This window comes from Hordeum vulgare, chromosome 6H (assembly GCF_904849725.1).
Source record: "Hordeum vulgare subsp. vulgare chromosome 6H, MorexV3_pseudomolecules_assembly, whole genome shotgun sequence".
In the NCBI taxonomy this organism is placed as follows: domain Eukaryota; kingdom Viridiplantae; phylum Streptophyta; class Magnoliopsida; order Poales; family Poaceae; genus Hordeum; species Hordeum vulgare.
This window is the reverse complement of record NC_058523.1, coordinates 153,419,510-153,437,932: the sequence shown is the minus strand read 5'-3', so window position 1 is coordinate 153,437,932 and position 18,423 is coordinate 153,419,510. Positions and strand designations below refer to the sequence as shown.

Sequence of the window (18,423 nt, the reverse complement as noted above, 5' to 3'; positions counted from 1 at the left end):
CCAAACTAATAGACGTAGCATGTTGATCGTGTCATTTTGTTGCTACTGTTTTCTGCGTGTCAAGTATTTATTCCTATGACCATGAGATCATATAACTCACTGACACCGGAGGAATGCTTTGTGTGTATCAAACGTCGCAACGTAACTGGGTGACTATAAAGATGCTCTACAGGTATCTCCGAAGGTGTTAGTTGAGTTAGTATGGATCAAGACTGGGATTTGTCACTCCGTGTGACGGAGAGGTATCTCGGGGCCCACTCGGTAATACAACATCACACACAAGCCTTGCAAGCAATGTAACTTAGTGTAAGTTACGGGATCTTGTATTACGGAATGAGTAAAGAGACTTGCCGGTAAACGAGATTGAAATAGGTATGCGGATACTGACGACCGAATCTCGGGCAAGTAACATACCGAAGGACAAAGGGAATGACATACGGGATTATACGAATCCTTGGCACTGAGGTTCAAACGATAAGATCTTCGTAAAATATGTAGGATCCAATATGGGCATCCAGGTCCCGCTATTGGATATTGACCGAGGAGTCTCTCGGGTCATGTCTGCATAGTTCTCGAACCCGCAGGGTCTGCACACTTAAGGTTCGACGTTGTTTTATGCGTATTTGAGTTATATGGTTGGTTACTGAATGTTGTTCGGAGTCCCGGATGAGATCACGGACGTCACGAGGGTTTCCGGAATGGTCCGGAAACGAAGATTGATATATAGGATGACCTCATTTGATTACCGGAAGGTTTTCGGAGTTACCGGGAATGTACCGAAATGACGAATGGGTTCCGGGAGTTCACCGGAGGGGGGCAACCCACTCCGGGGAAGCCCATAGGCATTTGGGGGGGTCACACCAGCCCTTAGTGGGATGGTGGGACAGCCCACCAATCCCCTATGCGCCAAGAGAGAAAAAATCAAAGGAAAGGAAAAAAAAAAGGGAGAAGTGGGAAAGGGGAAGGACTCCCTCCCACCAAACCAAGTAGGACTCGGTTTGGGGGGGGGGGAGAGTCCTCCCCCCTGGCTCGGCCGACCCCTTGGGGATCCCTTGGACCCCAAGGCAAGGTCCCCCTCCCTCCTCCTATATATATGGGGCTTTTAGGGCAGATTTGAGACGACTTTCTCACGGCTGCCCGACCACATACCTCCATAGTTTTTCCTCTAGATCGCGTTTCTGCGGAGCTCGGGCGGAGCCCTGCTGAGACGAGATCATCACCAACCTCCGGAGCGCCGTCACGCTGCCGGAGAACTCTTCTACCTCTCCGTCTCTCTTGCTGGATCAAGAAGGCCGAGATCATCGTCGAGCTGTACGTGTGCTGAACGCGGAGGTGCCGTCCGTTCGGTACTAGATCGTGGGACTGATCGCGGGATTGTTCGCGGGGCGGATCGAGGGACGTGAGGACGTTCCACTACATCAACCGCGTTCTCTAACGCTTCTGCTGTACGATCTACAAGGGTACGTAGATCACTCATCCCCTCTCGTAGATGGACATCACCATGATAGGTCTTCGTGCGCGTAGGAATTTTTTTGTCTCCCATGCGACGTTCCCCAACAGGCGGCGCCCTAGGTGGGCCTTGGGCCTCCCCTGCGCCTAGGGTTTCCCCTCCCTCCCTCTCTAGTGCGCATGGGCTCGGTGTGGGGGGGGGGGGGCGCACCAGCCGACCTAGGGGCTGGTTCCCTCCCGCACTTGGCCCATGTAGCCCTCCAGGGCTTGTGGCCCCTCCCGGTGGGCCTCCGGAACCCTTTCGGTGGTCCCGACACTTTGTCGGTGGTGCCCGAAACATTTCCGGCGTCCAAACCCATCCATCATATATATCAGTCTTTACCTCCGGACCATTCCGGAGCTCCTCGTGACGTCCGTGATCTCATCCGGGACTCCGAACATCCTTCAGTAACCTCATATAACAATTCCCTATAACCCTAGCGTCATCGAACCTTAAGTGTGTAGACCCTACGGGTTCGGGAGACAGACAGACATGACCGAGACACCTCTCCAGCCAATAACCATCAGCATGGTCTGGATACCCATGGTGGCTCTCACTTGCTCCACATGATCTCATCGGATGAACCACGATATCAAGGATCCAATCAATCCCGTATACAATCCCCTTTGTCTGTCGGTATAGAACTTGCCCGAGATTCGATCGTCGGTATACCTATACCTTGTTCCATCTCGTTACCGGTAAGTCTCTTTACTCGTTCGGTAGCACGTCATCGTGTGACTAACTCCTTAGTCACATTGAGCTCATGACGATGTTCTACCGAGTGGGCCCAGAGATACCTCTCCGTCACGCGGAGTGACAAATCCCGATCTCGATTCGTACCAACCCAACAGACACTTTCAGAGGTACTCGTAATGCACCTTTATAGTCACCCAGTTACGTTGTGACGTTTGATACACCCAAGCACTCCTACGGTATCTGGGAGTTGCACAATCTCACGGTCGAAGGAAAAGACACTTGACATTAGAAAAGCTTTAGCATACGAACAATACGATCTAGTGCTATGCTTAGGATTGGGTCTTGTCCATCACATCATTCTCCCAATGATGTGACCCCGTTATCAATGACATCTAATGCTCATGACCAGGAAACCATGATCATCTATTGACTAACGAGCTAGCCAACTAGAGGCTTGCTAGGGACACATTGTGATCTATTTATTCACACATGTATTACTGTTTCTTGTTAATACAATTATAGCATGAACAATAGACGATTATCATGAACATGGAAATATGATAATAACCATTTTATTATTGCCTCTAGGGCATATTTCCAACATATCTTAGATGCACGAGAGCTTCCTTTATTAAGCATGATTTAGAGGATAACAGGGCAGTGCATGGGGAGAATATGTGGTAAGCAGGAGGAATCCCAAAAGTGGTCTGGTCCTATATGCCCCAAAATTAGAAAAAGACTTAATATGCATATTGATGCAGTAAATACTTGCATTGCAGATCCAACTGGAATGGGCATATTTGAAGTGGATGATAGAGGTGTTCAGTTGAGTGTTGACATAAACTTGATGAAATGTAGTTGTAGGAGATGAGATCTAACAAGGATTCCTTGTTGTCATGGTGTTTTAGTTTGTAGATATGAGAAGATTCCTCCATAATCAATGGTGCACAAATGTACTCCATTGAGACATACTGCAAGGCATATGCGCACATAATTATGCTTTGCAAGGATGTAAGGGAGTGGCAGAGCATGTTTGGCAATGAAATAATTCCACACAAAGTAACAACGAAGAAGGATAGAAAACAAAAGAATAGAAGAAAACAACTTGAAGAGAAAGAGGGGAGGGCATGGAAGAAAGTTGGGAGGGGTGGGGCTGTTATTCATTGCAGGCATTGTGGAGCTGTAGGACATAACATTGGTGGATGCGAAGATTTCGAACTAGGCCTTAAACTGAAGAAAAAGGGACAAAAGATTAGAGTGAGAGCAGAGCCGGAGGTCTCCTCTGATGAAGAAGCTCATGTCATAACACAGGTACAATAATCATTGAATCATATCTGTCATTTTCCATAATTTACTTAGTAATTATCTGATTTCACAATTTAGGAGCCAAACTTGCAAACTATGGAGTTGGCACACCATGATCCACTTAATTACGAGGATACTATCATTTCTTCATTGATGGAAGAGGTATATTGTTTTCTTCATTTATTATTGTGTTTTGTGCGCTTTTTCATAAGTGAGCCCTGTCTTCCTATTATTATTGAGCTTTGTCTTCTTATTAATATTGATTTTTTTCTTGTATACTTGCAGCATCAAGCATGCCAGAACATGGAGCAACCTGAACCAGACCCTCTGCATGGATCTTCTTTTATTGCAGATCATGTCGAGAGCCAATCCCCCGTGCAACCAACTACTATAACAAAAGAGGGTAATGTTATTAGAAAGAGAGAAGTTCTAGCAATAGCCAAACCGAGGGCAACAACTGAGAATATAGAAACTGCAGAGCAGGCAAAAATTAATGCAGCAATGGCAAAGCTTGGAAAAGAAGAGTTGAAGATTTTGCATGTTGGGCAGAAGAGGAAAGAGCAAACAACAGCAAAAAAATTGGAGAAAGAGGAGAAACAGAAAGCTTTGTTGCAACAAAAACAACTGGTTGTTGAAGAAAGAAGAAAAGTAGCCGAGGAAAGGAAGCAAAAGGCACAACATGAAAAAGAAGCAAAAAAGCCCTAGCAGATAACAAAAAGCAAGCTATACAAGCTAGGAATAAACAAGCGAAGGAAAAACAAAAATAAGAGAGTTGTAGAGAGAAAAAGAGTTGCACACGAGAAGAGAAAACATGTTGAGGACGCACAAATATATGAAGAAGCACAATTTTTTACGACGTAGGAAGACGAGCGTGAAATCCAACAAGGTATGAAAGAATACATGCGAAGGGAGGAGCAAGCAAGGCAACAAGCATTGGAGGGGCGGTTTGAGTTGCAGAGATCATGAGAGTTCCAGTGATCATCAGAAATGAGGGCGAGAAATGAGCAGGAAAGGCAAGGAAATGACGGAAGTATGGGCGAGCAAAAGAATGCCAAAATAGGAAATTTCAGTCAGTCTACGAGAGGTTTTAAAATGCCAAGAAGGACAAGCATGTTTGATGTATTTAGGGACCGAGAGATCATTGCATATTTATTTTTTAAACTTGCTAGATGATGTTATGTATGAACTTGTTTATCTTTTTTAAAAACTTCCTTTTTACTGTTCTATGTTGTCATATATGAACTTGTTTGTCCGTTCACTGTCAGATTGTGTTCATACACATGTTCGTGTTGTTCTAAAATTGGCATGATGTTTCTCATTTCATACCATGGTGTTTCTTATTTGCAGATAATTTTCTGTCTAATTTGCTCGACCAATTCAAATGCACTTTCAAACCATAGCAAAAGTCATAGATCAGTTCGAACGCATTCATGTCTATTTTACCGTTTCATGTCAATTAGGCTAGAGCTATATAAGTTCACATTCATAGCAAAAATTGAGAGGGTCTCTGTTGTTTCATGTCCACTGTGCTGGAGTTGTTCAAGTACATATTCTCCACGACAACAACCTTTGCAGTCCGCGTCGGCTCATCGCTTCGGTCGCCAAAGATTGTCGCCGCCATAACCAGCCCTCGGTAGAGCTCGTTGAGAGCGTCCGTTCCGGCGTGCATGCGAAGAACAGACGTACGGTCTTCGACCGGAGCCGTGGCTAGCCGCAACCCTACACTTACTGCGAAAAATGATCTAGCGCACAACCCTCCGGTGAAAACCGCGGCGCAGCCTACGGGGGACGTCTCGCTGTTGCACACGCTCCACCGAAGCCGAACAACGGGCGTTAGTCATGCTCTAGCCGTCCATCTTTACAGAGAAGAAAGGTTCAGGTTAGGGATTTGAGAGATTTAGGATTTTTTTAAGATGGACATGCGGCTCGGTTGGTCTCGACTCAGCTCAACTCGAGTGCGCGAGATCGGTTTGGCTGCACCAAACCGCATCTCATGTGACAATGGAGAAACATGGAACCTATCTTTAAATGTACACATGATCATCTCTATCTCGTGTTTGCAAGTCTAAGGAGTGTATTGAAGCATTTTTTAAACATGAGGATGATCTTGTTACAAGCCGGCAAATACAAGGACTTTACACTCTCTCTCCTTGCGTGCTTTCCCCATCGAAATATATCAGAAAATAAATGTCTTAAGTTTATTACAATTTAATACTAGAGATAGTACAAAGTTGAGACGGTTATTTTGAAACGGAGGGAGTAGTATAGAAGTACTCACACTCGCTCTGCCTGCTTTCCCCACCGGCGATGGGTCGCACGAAGCACGTGGTGGCGGCGAAGAAGAAGTGCTCCCCTCGCTCGAAGTCGGAGCCGCAGTCGCTGACGGAGAAGAAGGAGAAGAGGGCGTACAGGTTCCGGCCAGGCACGGTGGCGCTGCAATGTACTATTAGACCTGATATTTCCCTTAAAGAAACCAACAATTGCAATATAGTTTTGAGAATTGTGACACGCATAAATTTATCACCATAATTCATAGTTTCTAAACCTGAATGCTCTGTTAGTAATGCAGTTGATTGTTTGACAGTATGATTGTTTTTTTTGTGAGTGGTGGCTGGTAACTCAAAATCGAAATCCACTGTCTTTGTGCCATAATTCATAGTTCCTTCTTGTTTGGTCTAAGAGCAATTCTATCAGACCCCCCCCATCTCGTCCCGACCCCGAAAAATAACCGTCAAAATGTAGATTGGGGCTAAAAAATCTGTCCGATCAGACCCCGCATCCCGTCCCGGCCCGCAAATATTTTTGCGGGGCACGGCAAAATCTCGGTCCCAACCTGCGTATTCGCGGATTTTCCCCGCATATAAACGAAAGTGGTTGGTGGGAGGGACATTTCAGTCCGCACGGGGTCTGAAAAAGCATATTACACGAATATGCTTTTTTATGGATCCGTTATGCGGGGTTTGCATCCGTGCATTTTTTCGCAAACCGCAAACACGTTTTGCGGGCCGGACGGATACGGGTCGTTGCTCTAAGTAAACTCACGGTAAACTCAAATCTTTAGAAATAGGAAAGAAAAGAACCACAATTTTGCTCACCGTTTTCTGACTGCCCAAGCTCCGATCTGACGCAACGGCGAACGCGGCTCTAGCACAGCCCTCCGCCTCTCACGCGCGTCACCGCCGTCGCCGTCTCCGTTCCACCTCATCGCCCCCCCGGGTGCCCCCACTCCGTTCGCGATCTTGGACGGCATTGGTTCCTGAGGTAAACCCCAAACTAATCTCCACAAATTTTGGGTGTGCGCTGGTTCACGCCCCGGCGCACCATCTAGATCCACCCCTGTTTGTGAGGAACCCGAGCTTGCTTGGATTGTTCTGAGATACTTGTTTCGTATGAGTTGTCTTTGCTGTGAGCACTCTGATGCGAACCTTACTTTCTGGAGCGGGCACTCCGATCCTTCTCGTCCCCATCGTACTTCGTTGCTGCGTTGACTTCGGGTAGCAATTCGTTTCGAAATCGGAAGAAATAGCGGGTTCGACTGATCCCGCGTGCCCCACGTTAGGTCCGCCACTGGAATTTGGGATCGGATCAGGAAGAAGGTAGTTTACGGCGGCTGCCCTGCCATGGATTTTCAAGGGAACTATAGATTAGTGTGGTTATCTTTTGGGAAAGAAGTTGTAGAATAGCGTGTCGTAGATCTGAGAATAACTGGATTGATGGATGGAACATTGGGTAAACCTCGAGGACCCTGTTACTTTTGTAGTTCATCAGAAAGTAATTATAGGAACGGGTAAAATCTTGGATTTAGGACCGTGCACTCAGTTGCCATGGTGGCTTTTTTTTTTTTTTTATCCAGTTAAAGATTATGGAATGGCCTCAAAGGCTCAAATCAGTGCAATAATAATTTGATGCATTTTTCTCTTTGGCCAAGAAAAGTCTTAGTGGACAGTACTTCCTGTTAGGCCATCGTGTTACTGTGGAATGTTAGTTGTTAAACTAAGGCAACAGGCTGCACTAGCCAAAATGAGATGTGCTCATGTGGATCAGCTGTCTTTCCTTCTATTTCTGTCAAAGTAGTTTTTATGACAAATTCTCGTTAGCATCACCACTTCATCTTGGAAGGATGGGTGTTATGTCATGAAATTCATTGAGCTATGATTTGTTTCTGCTGTTCTTTCCTTCTCTTGACTTGGGAGTTGGGATCATTTAGTATTACTTGTGAATTTTGGTTGCTGTTTGTTGATCATCAATTGGATTCAGACCATCTTATGATTCTCGACTTCAACTTGTTGCAAAATACTTTTGAGCACAGTTTTCTTTTGTTATACTGTTCTGAATGCATTGTTTTCTGACTGTCTGTTCAGTTATTATCATGGCAGCAATGAATAGTGATCTGGGTGGCTTAGGTCCTAGGCCTACAAATGCACCACCAAATCCTTTTGAAAGTGCCATGTATGGTGCTGGACCTGGGCTGATCCGTACTGGACTTGGAGCATACGGAGAGAAATTTCTTGGTTCTAGTTCTGAGTTCATGCAGAGCAATGTATGTCTTCAACTTTATTCAGTTCTCTTTTGTGGATGATATTTTTGAAACCTGCCAAGCTAACCTCACTCAATTGTGTCAGATTACTCAATATTTGTCCGACCCTCAATACTACTTTCAAGTCAACAGCCAGTATGTGAGGAACAAACTGAAGGTCGTCTTGTTCCCTTTCTTTCACAGGGTAAGCGCTGTTGTCCTCTCTCCCTTTTTCGTTGCAAGATTTGCATACTCTGAAGTCTCATAACACGCATGTTGTGTTTATTGTCTTCCTCAAGGGCCATTGGACGAGAATAACTGAACCTGTAGGAGGAAGGCTATCCTACAAACCTCCAATTCAGGATATCAATGCACCAGACCTGTACATCCCTTTGATGGCCTTTGGCACCTACATTGTCATTGCTGGATACGCATTGGGAGTTCTTGGAAGGTAAATACAGCGTGTAGCACTCTGTCTTCTACCTGGAGAACCACTGCACACTTTACATGACTGAATCATCTAAATGTGATTTGTTCGGTGATACAGGTTTACCCCTGAGGCACTGACCCTACAGTTCACAAGAGGTCTAGTTGGCTGGTTTCTGCAAGTCGTCCTCATCAAAGGTTTGCTGTACTCCCTGGGCAGTGGTGAAGCACCATTGCTAGACATTGTGGCGTATGCTGGGTATGGATTTGCTGGCACATCTCTTGCGATGCTGGCCCGCATCTTCTGGAGCTACTTATACTACTTCATCATGCCATGGTTCTGTCTCTGCACTGGCGTGTTCCTTGTGAAGACCATGAAGAGGGTTCTTCTGGGTGGACCAAGGAGCTACGAGCGGCATCTGAGTCGAAACCACTACTTTCTGCTCTTCCTGGCGGTCGTGCAGTTCCCGATGCTGTTCTGGCTCGGCAACATCAGTGGTTGATCTTCCCGTCGTATGGTAACGTGAATCGACCTTAAAGAGGATCCTGTGCAGGATACACTCGGTGGTTAACTTTCCCTGGTGAACTTGGTAATAGCTTACCTAATTGCTTAGCCTCTTGTGAAGCCAGTAGAGCTATCTGGATAAACGGATGAAAGCGCATGTAACTACCGTTTTCGTTTTCTGCTGGAGGTGAATGAACTATGGTCACTTAGGATAGGATGGAGATGAATTACTACACGTATACATTTTGATTCCTCGTGTACCACCTTGGATCTGATATTTTGTTTTTGGCCCCCTGTTTCACTTGGATGATGAAGATTACGTTCTCCAGTCTAGAATTAAAGATGTCACTATATCCGATTTTACTTTGCTAGTTCCAGCAATTTGCACGATGTTCACTAGATTATTCTACTAAATATTTTCCCCAGTCTACAGCTTAGCCATTTTTCAGATTTGTCCTTTATGTCCATATTCACCATCTTACAGTTCATTGGAAGCTCTTCTTTTGTATTCCTGTGAAGACAAAATACCTTGGATGGTTGTTCCCACTTTTACATGAATGACCTTATTAAAAATTTGAAATACCATTCTGGGCCGTTTATTTTATGGAGAACCAACATGTAAAGTAACAAATATGGTATTGTTAAAACTTAGTTGACCAAGGCTTGACTTAACACTTAACCAATTATCAGCCGATTGCGTAGCCAGGATCTTTGAGCGGAGATACGTGTTGGACTGACCATTGTTCAACGGCCCTTACAACAATGTCGTCCCATTAACAGTAGCCTATGTTGTTGCTGGTTGCAACATGTTGTCTCAATGGTCACGTCGTTCATCCTCATCTCTCCCTACACATCCTCACCAGTAACAACATCTTCCATCGCCACTTGAAGCATGTACTCCCACCAGTTGCAGCTTTCACATATTCTCTTTGTTTGCATCACGTCTTGCAACATCTATATCACAATTTGCAGCATGTTATCTCACCGGTTGCAACATTGAGTTGTGCCGCTCGTGGCACCACAACTATGCTAATGCCACTTTGACTGAAATTTTGTTAAGTCGCAATCGACCGAATTGTAGCCAAACCTTAACAAGTATCGAGTTCTTCTTAAAACAACAGAAGTTTAGTAATCTAACACAATCGAGTGGCAAATTATGTGAACACCAATTTGGGTAGTGGTCGTTGTTTTACTATGGGTAGCTTTCATTCTTTATTTCTTCGACTGTGAGCCCTTGTCCCTGGGAGCAACTAACCAGGGGCACCTCGTGAGGGGCACTTTCTGGAAGAGCACGTGAGTGCGCCAAGTGATGCGTCCAATAGTCGTCCCGTGTCGTGCACTAGATGCACCTAATGCATGAGTCCTTTTTCTTTGGGTTTTCATGGTTTTTCAGTTTGTTCGGATTTTTGGATTTTGCTTGATCGTTTAGGTTCTCATTTTTTGTTTCTTTTTTCAATTTTTTTTCTTGGGCTTTTACATAGAGCATAAGTGTGCTTTCCGCATGAGAGATGCGCTTCAGAAACATAGTTTGTGCTTCAAATTGGAAGCACGAGCTTGATATTGATTGAAAGCACGAGTTAATCCTAGGTGGCATCGGTTAATACTAGATGGAGACATGGATTAGTTCACGTTAAAAGCACAAGTGTGTTTAAACGGGAGCAGGGAGCATAAGACGTGCATATTATGTATTGTACATTAATTTATTTAGCGAGATATGGCTCAAAATGCAATAGCGTGTTATTAGCAACGTTATACTAGTATTCTATTTTTTTCACCGGTAGAAGCAACGACCCCAATGTTGAGCTTTGTTACCGGGTGTATCAAGGCGGGCCAAGTCCGGGGAGAGCTCTTAAGGATCAAATTATAGCTGGCCAAAAGCGTGACAAGGGTATATCACGAATCAAGGGGAATATTTTTAGCGGAAACGCTAAAGAATTTTCCATGAATGATCAAGGTGTGGTGTTCTTCCAGAATCGTTTAGTGGTTCCTAAGAACCCACATCTAAGGCAGTTAATCCTTAAGGAGGCTCATGATTCCCCTCTCACCATTCATCTCGGTAGTACTAAGATGTATCAGGACCTACGCCAGAGGTTCTGGTGGACTAGGATGAAGAGAGAAATTGCTGAGTTCGTTGCTAACTGCGATGTTTGTCGCCGAGTTAAGGCAGAACATCAAAGTCCTGCTGGCACCCTTCAACCTTTAGCTATTCCTGAGTGGAAATGGGATAAAGTTAGCATGGATTTCATTACCGGATTTCCCAAGACCAAGAAAGGAAATAATGCTATCTTTGTGGTCATTGACCGTCTTTCCAAAGTGGCTCATTTTCTTCCTGTTCGTGAGAGTATAACAGCTAGCCAGCTAGTAGAGTTATATATCTCTCGAATAGTGTCTCTTCATGGTGTTCCCCTGGAAATTAACTCGGACCATGGGAGTATCTTTACTTCTCGCTTTTGGGAAAGTTTTCAGAATGCCATGGGGACTCACCTATCTTTTAGCACTGCTTTCCATCCTCAATCAAGTGGTCAAGTAGAAAGAGTGAATCAAATCCTAGAAGATATGCTCCGAGCTTGTGTTATTTCGTTCGGTATGAATTGGGAGAAGTGCCTTCCATTCGCCTAATTCTCTTATAACAATAGTTATCAATCAAGCTTGGGAAAAGCCCCTTTTGAAGTTCTCTATGGACGAAGATGTCGAACCCCTCTAAATTGGTCAGAAACCGGAGAGAGGCAACTCTTTGGCCCGGATATGATCCAGGATGCAGAAGAGCAGGTTCGCATTATTCGTGAAAAGTTGAAAACAGCCCAGTCTCGTCAAAAGAGCCAATATGATCGTCATCATAAGGCTGTGACCTTTGAAGTTGACGAGAAGGCTTACCTTCGGGTTACACCTTTGAAGGGTACCCATCGATTCGGTATCAAGGGAAAATTGGCTCCTCGTTACATTGGTCCTTTTCGCATTCTTGCCAAACGAGGAGAAGTTGCCTACCAGTTGGAACTTCCTCCGCATCTTTCCAAGGTTCATGATGTTTTCCACGTCTCGCAACTCAGGCGTTGCTTTTCGGATCCTATCCGTGAAGTGGACCACAAAACGCTTGATCTACAAGATAACCTTTCTTACCGAGAATACCCCGTGCGTATTCTTGATCAAGCTGAGCGTACCACTCGACGTCGAAACCTCAAGTTTCTTAAAGTTCAGTGGTCAAATCATTCTGAAAAGGAGGCAACTTGGGAAAGAGAGGATCGTCTCCGACTTGAGTATCCTGCGTTATTCCCAACGACTTCTAAATCTCGGGACGAGATTATTTTGAGTGGGGGTGAGTTGTCACATCCCTAACCGTTAAGCAAGATAGCATTGTGCTCATGTCTTCTTTGCATTTGCATCTAAGAAGTTTCAACAAAAACAACAAAGTGGCAAAGGAAAAACTCAAAACCCTAGCCACCATTTCAATTAAAGGAAATTTCAACTAGTTCAAAATCAATGAACCCAAAATGGCCTCAAGAAATGTTCAAACTTTCTGATAAATCATGAAAGTAAATGAGCATTGGAGAAAACTATTTTCTTGACACTTTAAGCATTTTAAATAAATGCAAAAGCTACTGGTTTCAAATTTAAAAATTGAAATCAGAAACTATAATTTTCCAAAAATGTTGAAAACCTTGGAAATGAGTGGGGATATTATAACAAATATTTCAGGAGGTCTAAAATAGTTTTTTACTTTTTGTTTTGGAGCTGAATTAATTAGCAATACAATAATTAGCAAAACAGAAAAACAAAAACAGAGGAAATGGAAAAAGACTTACCTGTCGCCCAAGCCTGGCCCGGCCCATCTCCCCGCTCGTCCCCTCCCTCGCGCCAGTAGGCAGCAGGAGGTGGCCGCCGCCTCCTCCGGCGCGGCCACGCACCTGCGTGCCTGCCTGGCCGCCGGTTCGCGCTGGCGACGACGGGGATAAGCTCCCCAGAGCTTCCCCTATCCATTCCCCGCCTCGGTTCTTCCCCTCCTCCCGGATCCCCTCCTTCTCCCTGCTGCCGCCATTAGAGCCGAGCTTGAGCTCGAGCTGCCCATGCCCCTGGCCATAGGATCCCCTCCCAGAGCACGCCATTAGCTCCGCCTCGTCGCCCTGGTCGTCTCTGCAGAAGCCGAAGCCTCCTCGAGCCCTGCAACGCCCGCAACGCCGTCGTCTTCCTCCTCCGGCCGTCGGACCTCTCCCGTCGATTCGTCGCCCCCAGGCCTTCCCCGAGCCGTCTAAGCTCTACTCTGCACTCCCTGTGAGCATGCGGTCGTTTCCCCTAAGTTTTCCCCATCGATCCCCTCCTCTAGCCCTAGTTTCACCGGAGCCCGACGAGGACCGCCGCTGCCGTTCGTCGCCGGTAGCCCTCCGATGTCCAGCTCGTCCTTCCGAGGGCACCAACAGCTCCAGGACGACGCGTAGATGCCGTAGCAGCTAAGAACCGATCGTAGATCCCTCTTATTCAAAGACCCCGATGACGCCCGAGCCTTGGCCGCCGCCAAGCTCGTCGCCGGCGTCATCTCCGGCCAGATCAGCCCCGGCTAGGCGCAGAAATGAAGCTGCGGGAGACGTGCCGTTCCTCTGGTGCTCTCCGCGCAACATTTGGCCCCCTGTGCGCCGTTTCCGAGCCCCTCCGCCGTGCTGGTGGTCGCCGAAGGCTCCCCGCCGGCGAGGACGACCTCGCCGCCGGTGGAGGTCGACGTGGCAAGCTAACCCAGCCGATTATTGACTTAATCACTCGCTGACAAGTGGGCCCAAGGCCAAGTCAAACCTCAGTTAGGGCTGGTCAGCGCGGGATTAGTCCCAGAGAGGCTGACCAGTGGGGCCCCCCTGTCAGGTTTGACCTGAACAGGTCGGCTGACCTGCTGACGTCAGCCTGATGCAATAAATAGAATTTCCAGTTTAAAACTAATTCAGGAAATTGCTAAAAATTGCAAAAATCATAGAAATTAATCTGTAACTCCAATGAAAATAAATTATATATGAAAAAGTATCAGAAAAATTCAAGGGTTCTGATTATGCTGTTTTCAACTATGTTTGAAAAAGTTACAGGACCCTAAATTGTGAAATAAGGAATAATTCAATTCTTTAATCACTTTATAAATGGAATTTGCAAAAAATATCCAAATTTCATTATAAATGCAATGATCACACACTGCCCTAATTACAAATCAGTACCATAACATGACATTTCATGCATGTTAACATCAAGTTGATCTGAGCATCAGGTCGAATCAATTAAACCGGTATCCGAGAATACCCCGTTTGAATTGCTATTCGAATGTGATTCAAATCAACTCTAAACCTATTACATGCTGAAAATAATAACTTATCACCTTGCATTCTCATGCCATGCTCATGCATCATTTTGATTGCATATGATTGTTATTGAATGTTGCCATCCATTTCGGTAGGCTCCGCACCCCCGGATTCCACCGAATATCCGTCTGACGGATATCGTTCCTCCTCTGAGCAACAAGGCAAGCAACCCTTTTGATCATCCCGATAACTCCTATGTTCTTGCTCCTGCACCTATTTATTGCATTAGGATCAAATGCTTCAACTGCTTTTGCCACGATAGTTGGACCCACTTCCTTTGCATGTCTTAACCTTGTCACAGTAAATAGCCGAACCTTGCAACCTAGCATACCTGGTAGTTGCTTGAGCTATGATGTGCCTTATCCTGCTATGCATGCTATGCTTAGAGTTGTGTATGGTCTGTCATCTGGGAGATGAACAGAAATGTGGAATGTGTTCGGTGAGCAAAGGTTGTGTGTTGAACTTGATTTGGTAAAGGTACCGGTGAAAGGCTGTGTAGGAGTACATGGCGGGTTGTTTCATTGGAACCGTCCTTAGGAACTGAGTTCCGTGTATGTAATCCAAGACTAGATACTACCACATGCTGGGCCCTGAAATATGACCCCGCTCGGCCTATTAATCGCGTAGTACTCGGTCCAGGAGTTGCAAGTAGTTTCTGGTGTTTATAGTAATGCTGGAGGCTGTGCATGGTGCTGACCTGAGAGGTGGACCGTGATGCGGTAGGCAGTGGCACGGTGTACCAAGTGGCACCCGGATGGTGGGCTTGGGAACCCCGCGCACATCGTTTGAAGCCGTGGCGGAAACCTCGGCCGGACTTTCGTACGGGTTACTCTCAGATAGGCGATAAACCTAGACTAGGTACTAGTGTGGTTAACGGTCGTGGCCGACTCCCTCGCCGGGCTTCCGTTTCAAGGTTGCCGAGGTGCATGACGTGCACATGGCGATAAGTGGCGAGAGCGTGTGTGACGAGGTACACCCCTGCAGGGTTATGATCTATTCGAATAGCCGCGTCCGCGGATATGGACTACTTGGAGACATATGTTGTTCATAGATAACTTCAATGGCTACTCATAAAATTGTCAAGATAAGCGTGAGTGTCGTGGACGGCATTTCCGTATGGATACGGAATGATTCCACGATAGTGTATTGTTGTGGTGTTAGTGGACTCGGGTGCGAGAAATCAAGTTGTCAAAACTAATTTCAAAAAGCAAGTTGTCTAGCCACGAGTCAAATGCTGGCTTCCTGCATGAAACCCCACAATACCTTTTGATACCTTGCATGAGTAGTTAGTTCTCCTAAAGTCTTGCTGAGTACCTTCGTACTCATGTTTGCTTAATAAATGTTGCAGAGGTTGCTAATGACCCTAATGGAGGGTTCTTCGTAGACATCAACGACGACGAGTAGCTGGTGTCCCAGCTACGATCTGGCCCTACGTCGGCTCTGTAGTATAGTCAGGCCACATGCCTACTAGTTGCTCTGTCTGTACTCAGACAGTTTATAACTCTTCCGCTGGCTTGTATTGTATGACTGCTATTATGGGTCGTGAGACCCTTAATGTGTAATATTATGTGTGTGGCTCTTCCGAGCCTCTTAAATAAAGCTTGTATGTTTATGGTTATGTTGTGATGCCATCGATGTATCTATACATATCGGTATGCCATGCGTACGTGTGTCGTACTTGATATGTATGGGGTTCGATTACCTAGTCGTGAACTTTAGTAGCACTCCTTACAAGGAAATGCCCCTTTGTGGTCCAACGAGCCTTGGTAGTTCGCTACTGCTCCGGACACATTGGTTGACCGGCATGTGTCCTTCTTAGTTGCTGTGTCTGTCCCCTTTGGGGAAATGTCACGCGATGTAATGGAGTCCTTGTAGCTTGCTACGACTCGTCTACATTCGCCGGTGACCGACACCTGCTTTGTTGGGTCATGTATGCCTGTCCTTGTGCGGTACTGCCACTTTGGTTTATGACTAGACATGTCGATCCGGGTTCTTTGACATTGGATTGCTAGCGATACTATCGCATACGTGAGTCAAAAGACGCAAACGGTCCCGGCTAAGGTAAGGCTGCAGCCGTGGAGTTAACCGTGCGTGAGACCACAAAGGGATGCGATGGGTTACAGGCTAGATTCCTATGGCTTAGGATCGGGGTCCCGACACTCTATTTAATCCACCCATAAAACGTGCAAACATAGCTTCATTGTCCTCAACAATACCACATCTAATCATGCCAGTTTGTAATTCCTGATAATATTCTTCTACAAAAAAAATTCCTTGTTTTAAACGCTGCAATTTTTGAAGTAACTCACGTTGATAATATGGTGGAACCCAACGAGTACGCATATCAGTTTTCAAAGTAGCCCAAGTAGTTGGAATATTAGCATGATGTATTCGACAATGTTCAGACCACCAAACACAAGCAAAACTTGTGAATAAACAAACAACAGCAGCAACACCTCTATCTTCAGGAAATTGTAAGCATCTAAAACGCTGCTCTGTTTCTAACTCCCAAGTAACATATATATCAGGAGCATATCGACCATCAAATGTAGGAATATTCAATTTAAGTTTAGGGAGACGATCATGATCATGTACCTGAGGGTGTGGTGCATCCCTACCATTGCGATTGTATGCATGTGGATGACCTGCGGCTTGTGGTGGTGGTTGTTGTCCCTAGTGCTGATTTGGAGTAATCTCTCCCTCATCATCGTAATCAACATCATAATCCTCATTCTGCTCAGCCACAGAAACCTCAGTAGTAGCCGCAGGAGCAAGAGCAGCAGTAGGAGCAACAACACTGAAATTCTGAACTTGGCCAGAAGGAACACGTCGCGCTCGTCCCACCATGTCCGGGCCTCGTTGCTGTCGTTGTTGTTGTGGATGTTGAAGAGGGATAGAAGCTGCAGCTAGTGGTGGTAGACGGCAAGCACCTCATTGAACTTGGTGTCCATCTTGGTGTCGAATGTCTTCTTCTAGCTTCTCCATGGCCTCCCCAAAGGTGGTCACGAAATCATGTACCTTGTCAGCCATCATTTGCTGAAATTTATCATGGAGCTCCCGGTTGGTCAAGCTCTCCCAGTCGATCTCGTCGTCTTGTGATCCTGACATGGTTAGCAGCAATAGGAACATTGAAGAATATGAACCTACAGACTACTAGTAAGTGGTGGTGTGTCACAAATCCGTCAAGAAAATCTCAATTTCTTACCAGTTCTTACCACCAGCAGGTGGTGATCGGCAACCGGTGTAGTCAAAACTCTCAAAGCTTGGATAGAGCGATTGCCAAGTGGTGTCAAACACACGATGTAGATGTATATGGAGCTGGGAAGGCTTATAATATGGTAGCAAAAAGGGTCAGCAATAATCAGTTCAGAGATGCAAAGTTAAAAATACGCTCAACGACGGTACCGTGCTAGTGCTAGGATAGACCATACTAGATACGCGAGCCTAGAACACCAACAAAATCGCGACGCTACACGGAATCAAGGGAAGAGCCATTCTGATTTTCTTTCTCTTTTTTTGCTCTTTTTTTGCGCTCTTTCTATTTTGAGAAAATCACTATAATGGTGAGTGTCTCAAAACTCTTCCGAAGGACCAAAAACAGGATAGGCATGAAAAATAATTTGACAAATTTTTTTCTAGATCAATTCGGGGCTGCGACGACCAAAAATTGCGACAAAAATCACTATGATGGCGAGTGTCTCAAAACTCTCTAATAACCCTAACAAAATGACAGGGGAAAAAAATTTCAGCCTCCAAAATTTTGGCCTAAAAAGTGCACTGAAAAGCGTGCCAGACTCACGTAAGGAAACGCGAAACCGAAAACAAGAGGATCTCGAAATTAACCTAAGACGGAAAGGACTCAGACTAGGATTGGTGGTGGATATGTGGTGGTGCTATATGGCAACAAGGATACTGGTGGCGTGGTGGTGGTATATGGCAGCAACGATGATGGTAGCGTGGTGGTGGTATATGACAGTGATGAAAGATGGCGCGGTGGCGGCGTTACGACCTATAAACATAACACGATACTCTAAAGGACTAGACACTAAGACCAGCAACTCGACACGAATGTTTGAGGACGTCGCGCCTTAGCAATCGCTAAACCAACTCCGAGAGGTTATTGACCACGCTGGAGCATGATCAACTTGACCACGAGGGT

At 45.7% G+C, this 18,423-nt stretch overlaps 1 protein-coding gene across 2 annotated transcripts; it reads left to right on the top strand.

Moving 5' to 3' along the window:
- The first annotated feature begins 6,557 nt into the window (after positions 1-6,557).
- Positions 6,558-9,300, top strand: LOC123402401 (protein YIF1B-B-like). Of its 2 annotated transcripts, none has more exons than XM_045096320.1 (5): positions 6,558-6,751; positions 7,867-8,030; positions 8,113-8,211; positions 8,306-8,457; positions 8,554-9,300. In XM_045096320.1, exons 2-5 carry the CDS (start codon positions 7,869-7,871, stop codon positions 8,933-8,935), a joined length of 795 nt encoding a protein of 264 aa, XP_044952255.1. In that variant the 5' UTR covers positions 6,558-6,751; positions 7,867-7,868; the 3' UTR covers positions 8,936-9,300. The 2 variants fall into 2 exon arrangements, with proteins under 2 accessions (XP_044952255.1, XP_044952254.1); XM_045096319.1 differs by having other exon boundaries at positions 7,852-8,030.
- Positions 9,301-18,423: the final 9,123 nt, after the last annotated feature.

What these genes read in the sequence shown, in the direction of transcription:
- LOC123402401 (XM_045096319.1), top strand. Translation starts at nt 7,860, where the DNA reads ATGGCAGCAATGAATAGTGATCTGGGTGGCTTAGGTCCTAGGCCTACA. An exon ending in TGTTCCCTTTCTTTCACAGG is followed by an intron (nt 8,212 to 8,305) that starts GTAAGCGCTGTT and finishes GTCTTCCTCAAG; the next exon opens with GGCCATTGGACGAGAATAAC. An exon ending in GCATTGGGAGTTCTTGGAAG is followed by an intron (nt 8,458 to 8,553) that starts GTAAATACAGCG and finishes TCGGTGATACAG; the next exon opens with GTTTACCCCTGAGGCACTGA.